The sequence below is a fragment of the Salvelinus fontinalis genome, chromosome 31 (assembly GCF_029448725.1).
Source record: "Salvelinus fontinalis isolate EN_2023a chromosome 31, ASM2944872v1, whole genome shotgun sequence".
NCBI lineage: Eukaryota > Metazoa > Chordata > Actinopteri > Salmoniformes > Salmonidae > Salvelinus > Salvelinus fontinalis.
The window spans coordinates 24,992,858-25,006,280 of record NC_074695.1 but is presented as its reverse complement, the minus strand read 5'-3'; the positions used below and the strand labels follow the sequence as shown (position 1 = coordinate 25,006,280).

The following is a 13,423-nucleotide window of genomic DNA, read 5'->3' as shown; positions in this document are numbered from 1 at the left end:
GTTTTCTTTTTGTGGGCATTACCGCAGACCACATTAGCTATTGTCAGAGACTACCAGCCAGAGACATCCAACCCATAAACCGTTTTAACAGGCCCAGATGTTCAGGCCCTTTTGTGATGCTACACCATTCAAACACAGACATAGCCATCAAAGGCAGACTTTACTTGGTCTCCATAAGACATTTTTTTATTCATGTTTATCTAAAGCACATAGTCAATCTCTTCCGGAGCTGAAACGTCAAAGAGAGCAGTGAGAGAGTGGGCCACGTCTACACTAAGTACAGTATGTCATTCACTGGCACTGGCACACCTGTGTGAAAAGTGTTTACTCTGTAACCTGACACATGCAGTCAGAACAATCAAGTGAAGAACTAGACATACAGGACCACCGACACACTGCCTTTCTTTTTTATTGTCTATGATCAAGGTTAGGAAGTGACATTCTGTACCCAGAATGTAGTGTAGGAAAGGTTATGTTTTGGTCTGTTTTATTAATAACAATGTGTTTAAGATAGCAAACGGAACACAGCCACAGTAGAAATGCCAGCCTGGCTGCAATGATGATAGGTGATTTATGCATTTGGAGATTATTATCTCAGTGTCAGAGGTCAGAGGTAACCTGCTTAAGAACATGGTGGTAGCTAGTTGTCCCACAGGGACAGTCAGGGCACATGGGAATAGTAGTGACCTCCAGCAAGCACAGCCAGTCTGCAGGCCTGGGAATGGGGGGCACAGCAGATGCCAGAGGAGAGGATGAGAGGTTTAGAATGATGCCTACAGTCTTTGAATAAAACAGCCAATGAGAAAACTGGTGGATGAAGGGGGAAAAGGGAGGGTTGAGGATCCCTCAGTTAACTTCTCACACAGCAGGTGTGTCTCTATGAACTTCCATTCCTTTGTCCATGGTTCTGAAAACACTTTATTTGAAATGTTGCTGAGGTCTTTAATACTTGAGTCTGGCTGTATGAGAACCCCAGGTTCTGTCAGGTTATGTTGTCATCGCAGAGGCCTGAGTCGGCAGATCAGTCACGGGTCAAGAGCCAATCATTTCATCCTGAGTGGCGTGGAGCCAGAGTCATTGGCCAGGGCAGGCTAGTGAGAGGAGAGAGAGGCAAAATGTCCTCACAGGGAGACTGGAACACCACAACACCAAGCCAAGTGGAGAGAAAAGCCATAGGAAATGGTGTTCATTGAGTTCAATCTGAATCTCAAGACCACCACCTTGGACAAACAGTGCCCTGAAAGAAGCCCAAGAACAAACAAGCAACTGTGTGAGTCACTAGTGGAATCACAAGACTAGTTTAGGAGCAAGAAAATACAGAGTGGGAGGGAGTGAAAATAAGAAAGGGAGAAGAAGGTGAAAGAGTGTTCTAGTTCATTAATAAATCCAGTAAATATTGTTATGTAGTAGTTTTTAATATTGGTTTTGTCAATTATTATGTAATAGTTTGTAAAATTGGTTTTGTCAATTATTATGTAATAGTTTGTAATATTGGTTTTGTCAATTATTATGTAATAGTTTGTAATATTGGTTTTGTCAATTGTTATGTAGTAGTTTGTAATATTGGTTTTGTCAATTGTTATGTAGTAGTTTGTAATATTGGTGTTTGTTACGGACGTTGCACATGAACCGGAAAAAGTAGGACAGAGACAGCATAGCAACAGTCACAATGTGTTGTGAGTTATGTAAGCTTTGGTCTGCATCACTGATTGCTTTTACACTCTTTAAAAAAAAATGTTTTATTCCATATCCTGTTTGGGTGGTAGAGCAGGACAGAGACAGAGACAGAGGGGGGGGGGGGGGGTACAATTAGAAGGGTGTTCACTCTTTATTCTAAATGATAGTGAGAAAGTGGAAGGAAAGTGAAAGCTGTCAGAAAGGAAAAGTTGTCACTATAGCCAAGTGACATCCACCTCTTCTCTCTTATGCGGAGGGAATTTAGTTGTGTGCTTGCCTCCCACACACACAATTAGGGCCCCCGCAAAGAGAAACTCAACTCACACTAGTGACGTATGTGACATCACACATGGTCTACTTTTTATAATGCTCCTCTCAGAAGATATGTTTTCTGACACTTGCTTTTCACATTTCATTCTAACTCCTGCCTGCAGTAGGTCACTGTTGTCACTTATTCTATTGATAAACAAGACCTTCTGTAATATTTCACATTTCTGCTTTATTCCTAGAATTTCCTATCTTAACACATCATATAAAGGATTGTTGGTTGTGTGTCTATGATAAGCATAGAAAGAGACCCATCGTCCAATTTTATCTTTTGATTTGTACAAAGCCTACATTTCACTTGTATCAAGTATTTTCTAAGCTTTCTCTCTCTCTCTCTCTCCCTATTTCTTTCTCTTTCGCTCTCTCACCCCTTGTAGTTTCTCTCTGATCGTATTCTGAAGGCATCGAGGGTGGTGTACAGTGCCTTGATAGAGCGTAACCCTGGCCTGATCAGGGACAGAAAGCATCACCTGAAGACCTACAGGTATTATTGGGCCTCCTATATCAATGACTGCAATAACTATTGCTTTGTATAGTTCCCTTGTAGAGGTCTCACTCTCTCCTCCTTACAGGCAATGTTGTTCGGGGAAAGATCTTGTTGATTGGCTGATGAAGCTAAACAAATGCCTCCAATCAAGGAGCCAGGCAGTTGGAATGTGGCAAGTCCTGGTGGATGAAGGAATCATTGTTCATGGTAAATGAGATTGCTTTTTAAGATGTGTATATAAAGTAACTGCAATTCTTTCACCAAAGTTCAAAATTCTTAATCAAGCCATAGCAGTTTTGGTCATTGTAAGTTTTGTGATAGTTATAGTCCTTGTTTTTAACAAGTCCTCACTTTCATTAGAGTGGGTGAGAGTATTACCATCATGTATTATCAAATATGATTAGTGAGAATCAACTCCTCTCTGTGAGTGTAACAAAACTCAATGTCTCCTATCATCACAATGTAGTGAAGCAAGAGTTAAACTTCCATGACAAAGACACTCAATTTTACCGCTTCCTGGATTCGGAGTTTGGACTAAACCACTTGACTAATGAGAAGGATGCACTGAGTCACACAGCCAATGAGAATATCTACCTGAAACACACAACCAATGAGAAGGACCAATCAGACGAAGAGCTGCAGGAGGGTTTGTCGTTATTACTCCAGATGGGTCCAGATGCTCTTCTGACCATGATTTTACGTAAATGGTGAGTTCCATTTTATTATAGTGTGTTTCTGAATCAAGTTTGTTTTACCCTTGAAGTCAAGGGGACAATGAACTTGTATTCTATCCTATCCTATCCTAACCCATCCTATTCTAAATCATAGCCTGTGACAGTATTGTAACCTGCCCATATCCCTTCCACTCTGTAGCCCTACCCAGCGAAGTGCTGAGGACCTGGAAGTGATCTATGAGGAGCTGCTTCATGTCAAGGCTGCTGCTCATCTCTCCACCTCCGTGAGTGACAGCATCCTGTTCTGTCCCTGGGCTGGCTGAGTCCTAAATGTCACACTTCCCTATGTAGTACACTACTTTTGAACAAGGCACATAGGGCTCTGGCCAAAAGTAGTAAACTCCATAGGGAATATGGGGCCATTTAGGATGCATACAGCCTGAGTCTAGTCAGAAGATGTTCAGAACGTTCTGTAGAAGTAAGAAACTGCTACACCATGGGCCGTATTCAAAGTCTCAAGGTAGGAGTACTGATACAGCGTCAGTTTTGCCTCATAGATCATAATGAATAAGATTATTTGGACGGGGGGATCTGATTCTAGGTCAGTAGTCCTACTCTTAGACACTTTGTGAATTAAATATGGACCCAGTTCTTAGAAAGTGGATTGAGCCTCCTGTGGACTAGAAAACCTGCACATGATGACGGTTTCCCGGATCCAGATTAAGTCTACTCCTGGGATGCAAAAGCAATCCTCAATAGAGTATCAAAAGTGATTGAAAGTGGTTTTAAATCCAGGAATCCGTTTAATCTGGGTCCGAGAGGAGGAAGTAACCCTACTGTATGTCCCGTAGAGCTTTACACTGCCCCTCCCTCTGACCTCTCCCTGTTCAACCCTGTCTTGTTCCCTTTCCTTTTTCCTCTTGTAGGTGCGTAAGGAATTGGCAGCAGTGTTGGTGTTTGAGTCCCATGCCAAAGCAGGCACAGTATGTGAGTGTGATAGTCTGTAGTAGTCATCTGTGATGTTTGTTTGAACTGTGGTGGACCCACATCACTACCACAGTGCTATAGATGCTCTGTCTCTGTTTCCATCCTCCCCCTCACTGCAGTATACAACTAACCTGTCCTTTAGGCAGAACTAATTATTCCTGCCACTGATGTAAAACCTACTGAACCCCACTAGAATATTTCAACATCTTTATCTTGGACAATCAGTCCATTAGATTGTCAGAGAAAGCTGTGTATCGGTAGAGCTGACTGAAACGCCAACCTAAATGCCGTGTGTACCTTTGTGAACATGGACAAGAAGATACAGATCACCAGTATTTTGCCTCCCAGCCTTTCGTTTTGATTGGACTTAGTCAGTGGTGTAAAGTACATAAGTAAAAGTTTTTTGAGGTATTTGTACTTTACTATTTATATTTTTGGCAGCTTTTACTTTTACTTCACTACATTCCTAAAGAAAGTAATGTAATTTTTACTCCATTCATTTTCCCTGATACCCAAAAGTAGTCGTTACATTTTGACAAGAAAATGGTCCAATTCACACACTTATCAAGAGAACATCCCTGGTCATCTCTACTGCCTCTGATCTGGCAGACTCACTAAATACACATGCTTTGTTTGTAAATGATGTCTGTGTTGGAGTGTGACCCTGGCTATCCGTAAATAAAATAAAAACCAAGAAAATTGTGCCGTCTGGTTTGCTTAATATAAGGACGTTAAAATTATTTATACTTTTACTTTTGATACTTGAGTACATTTAAAACCAAATACTTTTAGACTTTTACTGAAGTAGTATTTTACTGGGTGACTTTCACTTTTACTTGAGTAATTCTCTATTAAGTTTTCATTACTTTTTCTCAAGTATGACAATTGATGACTTTTCCCACCACTGGACTTAGTGCCCTTTGGGACATCATTACCTGTGAAGATGATTGACTTAATGTGCTTTGGGACATCATTACCTGTGAAGATGATGGACTTAGTGCCCTTTGGGACATCATTACCTGTGAGATGATGGACTTAGTGCCCTTTGGGACATCATTACCTGTGAAGATGATTGACTTTGTGCCCTTTGGGACATCATTACCTGTGAAGATGATTGACTTTGTGCCCTTTGGGACATCATTACCTGTGAAGATGATTGACTTTGTGCCCTTTGGGACATCATTACCTGTGAAGATGATTGACTTTGTGCCCTTTGGGACATCATTACCTGTGAAGATGATTGACTTTGTGCCCTTTGGGACATCATTACCTGTGAAGATGATTGACTTTGTGCCCTTTGGGACATCATTACCTGTGAAGATGATTGACTTTGTGCCCTTTGGGACATCATTACCTTTGAAGATGATTGACTTTGTGCCCTTTGGGACATCATTACCTGTGAAGATGATTGACTTTGTGCCCTTTGGGACATCATTACCTGTGAAGATGATTGACTTAATGTGCCCTTTGGGACATCATTACCTGTGAAGATGATTGACTTTGTGCCCTTTGGGACATCATTACCTGTGAAGATGATTGACTTTGTGCCCTTTGGGACATCATTACCTGTGAAGATGATTGACTTAGTGCCCTTTGGGACATCATTACCTTTGAAGATGATTGACTTTGTGCCCTTTGGGACATCATTACCTGTGAAGATGATTGACTTAGATGCTGATGTGTGAGAGAGAGAGACTGGTGTGATTAACCCTGATTATGTGTCTCTGTGTTTCTCAGTGTTCAGTCAGGGAGACAAAGGTACTTCCTGGTACATCATCTGGAAGGGCTCAGTCAATGTCATCACACATGGAAAGGTAAGGCCATTACCCCAAGTATCTTACTTGTTTACAATTCTTTAGTATACACACTTTTGATAAATATTTGGATACTAAATTTGAATTCTATTTACACTGTACTTACAGTTACATAGTTATACCATGTGTGTGTACGTGCGTGTATGTGATGCAGGGCCTGGTGACGACGTTACATGAGGGAGAAGACTTTGGGCAGCTGGCCCTGGTGAACGATGCTCCCAGAGCAGCCACCATCATCCTGAGAGAGGACAACTGCCACTTCCTACGAGTCGACAAACAGGACTTCATACGCATCCTCAAGGTGGGTTTGGTCACAACCTGATGTTGTGTACTTATCGTATTCATACTGATGTGTACTGTTCCTGTGTGCATTCATACAGTATGTGTGTAAGTAGATAAAGTCTGTATGACTGTGTTTCAGGATGTGGAGGCTAACACTGTGCGTCTGGAGGAACATGGGAAAGCTGTGCTGGTGCTGGAGAAGGCTGAGTCGACCAATCAGGGAGGGACAGGAAACATCAGCAAGTAAGGCACGCACACCTCTCATACAGCATACTGTATAACAACAGTTAAACAAGCACTTTTAGATTCATCATTCAACCTTAATGAACACACTCATCCAAGGCGTTATTAATCCAATGTCATGTAAACACATTTCTTTGCTGTAGAGTGTAACACGTTTCAGTACCATTTTTGTGGACAGTGTTGTTAATTGTGGCAGTTACCGGCTCACCTATTGTTGATTCAACACAGAAATGGATTTCAACCCTGTTCAGTTGAATGGACTGCACTTTATCTCACCTCAAGTGTTTTAACAAACATTGGGTTTAATGAATGTGATGCTGGTGATGCTGACTGCCTCTTTAGTAAAGTGTCTGCCTGTTGCTCTCTACACACCTACACACCTACCTATACTCTCTTCCTCTTCCTGTCTTCCCTTTCTATCTCTTTTGCTCTCTCTCTCTGTCTCTCTCTCCCACAAACACAAAGGTATACGGTGATGTCTGGAACACCAGAGAAGATCCTAGAACACCTGCTTGAGACAGTGAAGTTGGATACTAATGGCAATGATGCTATAGGTATGATACTGTAGGTATTATGCTATAGGTATGATGCTGTATGGCTTGCCTTAGTCCAAACATCTCTCTACTATAGTGGCTGGGCCCCTCTATGTCAGTTGACCACTGACATACTCCCACTGTTTTATGTTCAAAGAACAGGAGTACCTCTTTTAAGACACACTATAGTGAACAATCGGGTGACCAGGATGAACATACAGTAGCTTCACCTCTGAATCCTCAGCCAAACTTTAAAGATAGTTTTATGGGAACTGTTTGTTTGGGTCATTCACATGAAACAGCCAACAAAGACAGAAAACAACAGGCAGAATCAGGTCAGTCACATTCCTGGCTGTATATTATATCTCTGCTAAAAGCCAACATCAGATGACTCAAATTGTTCCTGTGTTTTTCAGGTAGGAAGCACGGGGACTGCGGGAGAGACACATAATGCCATTAGGCCTTGTTAGTGTGTTATGTGTTGTTAGTGTGTTATGTCTGTGTGCCTACAGATCCCTGCGTGAGCGACTTCCTACTGACCCACAGGGTCTTCATGCCCTCCAGCCAGCTCTGCCCGGCCCTACAACAGCAATATCCTTTATGATGATGTAGGTGTGATAATGATGACAATGCTGTAAGTTGTTGTGTTTATTTTTATTTACTATGCCTCAATTCAGTCAGATCACGTGTTAACCAGCATTGGCAGACATCCTTATAGCAGATGTTTTGGCAGTGTAACTGTGGTATTTTAAATGTTTTTATTTAACGTGTATTTAACTAAGCAAGTCAGTTAAGAACAAATTCTTATTTACAATGCCAGCCTAGGAACAGTGGGTTAACTGCCTTGCTCAGGGGCAGAACGACAGATTTTTAATTTGTCAGCTCGGGGATTCGATCTAGCAACCTTTCGGTTACTGGCCCAACACTAACCACTAGGCTACCTGCTGCCCCTATGGGCTGAGCTTGTGTGTCACAAACTATCCCTTTCCTTATTATACCTACCGCGTTAGAAGCTCAAAATGGTAACAGAAAGTGTAGGCTAATGCATGTTTTCATGTTAATTTGGATGGGGGGGATTTATAGATTCTCAGTCTAATCGAGGTGTAGAACATAGAATATCACGCATTCAAGTGCTTGAACTTGTAACACAGATGCATGAACTTCTAACATGGCTGCATGGGATTTGTCAGATTATTTAAAAAAAAATTGTGGTTTTGTTGCATCCAATAGTAGTGTCCGTGATAAGATAAAGCAAGGAGCCACTTGTGGATTTGACACTTTTGACAGCTCTAACGCAGTTCCACCTCCGAAATCTACTAGAATCTAGCATTTACATTATGTCTCTATAAAGAGACAACAATTTGTCCTCATAAAGGGAAAGCCAGTCATGTCGCGGAAACTGAGGACTCGCTCCTGGACGAGCTAAACACCTTATTTGAGGAAAACACAGAGCCGCCAACGTGGGCCACCGCCGTTCATGAGGACTGTGAGCTCTCAATTTGCATACCGCCCCAACAGATCCACGGATGACGCAATCTCCATCGCAGTGCACACTGCCCTATCCCATCTGGACATGAGGAATAACTATGCAAGAATGCTGTTCATTTACTACAGCTCAGCCTTCAACACCATAGTGCCCTTCAAGCTCATCACTTTGCTTGGAGCCATGGGTCTGAACCCGCGACCTGTGCAACTTGGTCCTGGACTTCCTGACAGGCCAACCCCAGGCAGCAACACCTCCGCCACGCTGATCCTCAACACGGGGGCCCCACAAGGGTGCATGCTCAGCCCCCTCCTGTACTCCCTGTTCACCCATGACTGCGTAGCCATGCACGTCTCCAACTCAATCATCAAGTTTGCTGACAATACAACAGTGGTAGGCCTGATTAACAACAAAGATGAGACAGCCATGGCGGAGTGGTGCCAGGAAAATAACCTCTCCTTCAACGTCAACAAAATGAAGGCTCTGATTGTGGACTTCAGGAGACAGCAGAGAGAGCACACCCCCATCCACATCAACTGGGCTGCAGTGGACAGGGTGAAAAGCTTCACGTTCCTCAGTATGGAAAGGGTGAAAGGTTTCACGTTCCTCGGCATGCAAATCACTGACAACCTGAAATGGTCCATCCACACAGGTGAAGAAGGCACAACAGAAATTTGTTTTGGCCCCTGATCCACGGCCTGTCCACTTCGCTACCATCAAGAAGGCGAAGACCGTACAGGTGCATCAAAGCTGGGACCGAGAGACTGAAAAACAGCTTCTATCTCCAGCTCCTATCAGACTGTTAAATAGTCACCACTAACCGGCCTCCGCCCAGTGCCCTGCCCTGAACTTAGTCACTGTTATTAGCCGGCTACCACTCGGTACTCTATTCTGCACCTTAGAGACTGCTGCCCTATGTACATAGTCATTGAACACTGGTCATACAGTGCATTCGGAACGAATTCAGATCCCTTGACTTTTCCACGTTACAGCCTTGTTTTAAAATTGATTCAATTGTTTGTTTTTTCTCTTCAATCTATTCACAATACCTCATAATAAGAAATGGAAATATCACATTTACAGAAGTATTCAGAGCCTTTACTCAGTACTTTGTTTTTAGCACCTTTGGCAGCGATTACAGCCTTGATTCTTCTTGGGTATGATGCTACAAGCTTAGCACACCTGTATTTGGGGAGTTTCTCCCCTTCTTCTCTGCAGATCCTCTCAAGCTTTGTCAGGTTGGATGGGGAGCATTGCTGCACAGCTATTTTCAGGTCTCTCCAGAGATGTTCATTCAGGTTTAAGTCCAGGTTCTGGCTGGCTACTCAAGGACATTCAGAGACTTGTCCCGAAGCCACTCCTGCGTTGTCTTGGCTGTGAGCTTAGGGTCGTTCTGCTGTTTGAAAATGAACTTTCGCCCCAGTCTGAGTTACTGAGCACTTTGGGCAGGTTTTCATTAAGGATTTCTCTGTACTTTGCTCCGTTCTTCTTTCCCTCGATCCTGACTAGTCTCCCAGTTCCTGCCGCTGAAAAACATCCCCACAGCATGATGCTGCCACCACCATGTTTCACCATAGGGATGGTGCCAGGTTTCCTCCAGACGTGACGCTTGGCATTCAGGCCAAAGAGTTTCATTTTGGTTTCATCAGACTAGAGAATCTTCTTTCTCATGGTCTGAGAGGCCTTTTGGCAAACTCCAAGCGGGCAGTCATGTGCCTTTTACTGAGGAGTGGCTTCTGTCTGGCCACTCTACCATAAAGGCTTGATTGGTGGAGTGTTCTGGAATGTTCTCCCATCTCCACAGAGGAACTCTAGAGCTCTGTCAGAGTGACCATCGTGTTCTTGGTCACCTCCCTGACCAAGGCCCTTCTCTCCCGATTGCTCTGTATGGCCGGGCGGCCAGCTCTAGGGAGTCTTGGTGGTTCCAAACTTTTTCCATTTAAGAATGATGGAGGCCACTGTGTTCTTGGGGACTTTCAATGCTGCATAAATGTTTTGGTACCCTTCCCCAGATCTTTGCCTCAACATAATCCTGTATCCAAATCATGTGCAATCAATTGAATTTACCACAGTCTCCAATCTGTAAGGACCGACGCTAAATATGAGAAGCAGGTACGGGGAGTTGACATTTAATACGGAACAGACAGGCAACAAACCAGGAAAAGCATCAGCACACGGATAAACGGGGACATATGACAATTAATGCTGCAGCAGGGAATAGAGCGGGGAACTAGACAGATATAAGGTAGGTAATGACAGAGGTGATTGAGTCCAGGTAAGTCCAATAATTGCTGATGCGCGTGATGGGGGAAGGCAGGTGTGCGTACAGATGGTGGCAGGGTAGCGTAATGCTGGGGAGCCTGGCGCCTTCGCCCGCCAGGGAGGGAGAGCGGGAGCAGGCGTGACAGTACCCCTCCCTCTAGGGGCGCCATCCGGCGTCCCACCTGGGCAAGCCTGACGGCCGAGGCACGGGCGCTGGGCAAGCCGGCTGGGCGTAAACTCCCGACGAACCGGCAGAGGCATAGGAGCCTGACGATCCGGATGAGGCGTGAACGCTTGTCGATCCCGCTGCGGCGTGGAAGCCCGATGATCCGGCTGTGGCGTAAAAACCTGACGATCTGGCTGAGGCCAGACGTGGGATGGGCGCCTTCTGAGCCAACCGGGGCAAGAACCTCTCGAGCCAACTAGGGCTTGACAGCCCGACAAGCTGGCTTAGGCACCACCGGTTCCATCGGTGTCGGCCCCCGGAACCGACGTCACCACCAACCGGAACGCCAGCACTCCCTGATACTTCGTTAGATGGCTGCAGCATTCTGTAAGGACCGATGCTGGAGATGAGAAACAGGTACAGGGAGTTGATATTTAATACGGAACAGACAGGCAACAAACCAGGAACAGCATCAGCACACGGGTAAACAAGCACATATGACAATTAATGCTGCACAGTGAATAAAGTGTGGAACCAGACAGATATAGGGGAGGTAATGACAGAGGTGATTGAGTCCAGGTGAGTCTAATAATCGCTGATGCGCGTGACGGGGAAGGGCAGGTGTGCATACTGATGGTGGCGGGAGTGCGTAATGCTGGGGAGTCTGGCGCCTTCGCGTGCCAGGGAGGGAGAGTGGGAGCAGGCGTGACACAATCAAACATTTCAAGGATTAACAATGGAAACAGGATGCACCTGAGCTCAATATCCAGTCTCATAGCAAAGGGTCTGAATACTTATGTAAATAAGGTATTTCTGTTTTTATTTATAATACATTTGCAAACATAAAAGTAAAAAAAATAAAAAATCCCGTTGACGTTATGGGTTGTTGTGTTTAGATTGAGGATATTTTTTATAATACATTTTAGAATAAGGCTGTAAAGTATCAAAATGTGGAACTAAGTCAAGGGGTTTGAATCCTTTCCGAATGCACTGTATATTCCGGACTCTGACATTGCTGGGGGGGGGGGGGGGGGGGATTTGTGTGTATTGTCTTGTATTCTTAGGTATACTGCACTGTTGGACCTACAAACATAAGCATTTTTGCTGCACCTGCGATAACATCTGCATAATATGTGTACGTGACCAATACATTTTGATTTAAGTGGATCACATACCCACCATTTGTGGGAGTATTTTTAATTGGTCTACCAAAAACAAATGAAATGTTTTAAATGTTATTAAACTAAATAAATTAAACAAATTAACATAATTTAACCAAAGCATCCAGCTCCTCAAACTGAAGAGACAGACTAGTGTCTCTTCAGTCGACAGGAGCTCAGACAGTGATCTAGGTCTAGAATAGCTGTGTTAAGTTGTTCAGATGGGTAGGTTCCCTTCCTTAACCTTGAGTGCACTTACCATGCCGAGCCGTCTGAGGGCTCAGAGCTGGAGAAGGCAGCCTACGCCCTCAACACCAAGCAAAAGATAGTGAAGCTGATTGGCCAGTGGGTGGCGCTGTTCAGCCAGATGCTCAAAGACGACCCCATCGCTGTTGACTTCCTGGAGGTGAGTGAGTTTGGTAGTGGGCTTCTCTATGAACACAGATATTATGTGCATGTACAGATATATACAGATGTAGGATCTTAATTTGAGACAGCTTGCTACAGCAACAGAAAATGTGAATTATTATGTGGATATTAATTAATAAAAAAATTGTTGCAGGGGTTGATACATTTTTTGGTTAGGGCAAATCAAGACTGACATTTTAAATTGGAAATTAGAAGCCTTTGTAAACCTTGAATACATTACAAGTTTACATTTCCTGCTGTGCAGAAAAATTCTCAGCAACAAATGAGTGATCAAATTAAGATCCTACATCTGTAGATTATCTACACAGGATCAAAAATAGCAGTCTTATATTAATGTTATTTATCCAAATATAAGGCTCTTAAAAGTAGATAATATAGAACATATTGTATGCATGACAGACGCTGAGGAAAGAGGTGTCGGGTGACTCCCGTCTGTCCAGTATACTGAGAGAGCAGCTCAGAGACAGGAGGAGAACCAGAGTGTGAGTAGAAACACATCACCCAGTCAGTCTGTCATATAGAATAACCGACCAGATGAATGAATGAGGTCAAAGGTCAAGATACCTGTTATATGTCATGGGTTGGATTGGATATTAATGGTATGACTTCAGTAATGTGAAACTTAAGTTATGTTTATTTCTATGTACTGTACTCACATTTTGAGAGGCTCACATACCCAACATTTATGGCAGTGTATTTTTTATCTGTCTACCAAAACCAATTAACAAGGCATCTAGCTCCTCCTGCTGAAGAGACAGACTAGTGTTCAGTCGACAGAAGCTGAAGCAGCCACGTTGTTAACATTATGAAGTATTGTAACCAGGATGATGGGAATATTTCTAGCATGTAGATTCTAATGCTAATATTTTTGTATTTTTGTATTTTTCAATATCTTTCCA

At 43.5% G+C, this 13,423-nt stretch overlaps 1 protein-coding gene across 2 annotated transcripts in view; it reads left to right on the top strand.

The window, feature by feature from the left end:
- LOC129829938 (rap guanine nucleotide exchange factor 3-like) overlaps positions 1-13,423 on the top strand; it is a 41,005-nt gene that overhangs the window by 13,302 nt on the left and 14,280 nt on the right. For both annotated transcript variants that reach the window (XM_055891973.1, XM_055891974.1), the window contains exons 3-14: positions 2,382-2,488; positions 2,577-2,698; positions 2,958-3,198; positions 3,365-3,449; positions 4,092-4,152; positions 5,890-5,966; positions 6,121-6,267; positions 6,388-6,491; positions 6,957-7,045; positions 7,537-7,615; positions 12,351-12,501; positions 12,924-13,006. In XM_055891973.1, the coding sequence (XP_055747948.1) occupies positions 2,382-2,488; positions 2,577-2,698; positions 2,958-3,198; positions 3,365-3,449; positions 4,092-4,152; positions 5,890-5,966; positions 6,121-6,267; positions 6,388-6,491; positions 6,957-7,045; positions 7,537-7,615; positions 12,351-12,501; positions 12,924-13,006 (1,346 nt within the window). The remainder of the gene's footprint in view (positions 1-2,381; positions 2,489-2,576; positions 2,699-2,957; positions 3,199-3,364; positions 3,450-4,091; positions 4,153-5,889; positions 5,967-6,120; positions 6,268-6,387; positions 6,492-6,956; positions 7,046-7,536; positions 7,616-12,350; positions 12,502-12,923; positions 13,007-13,423) is intronic.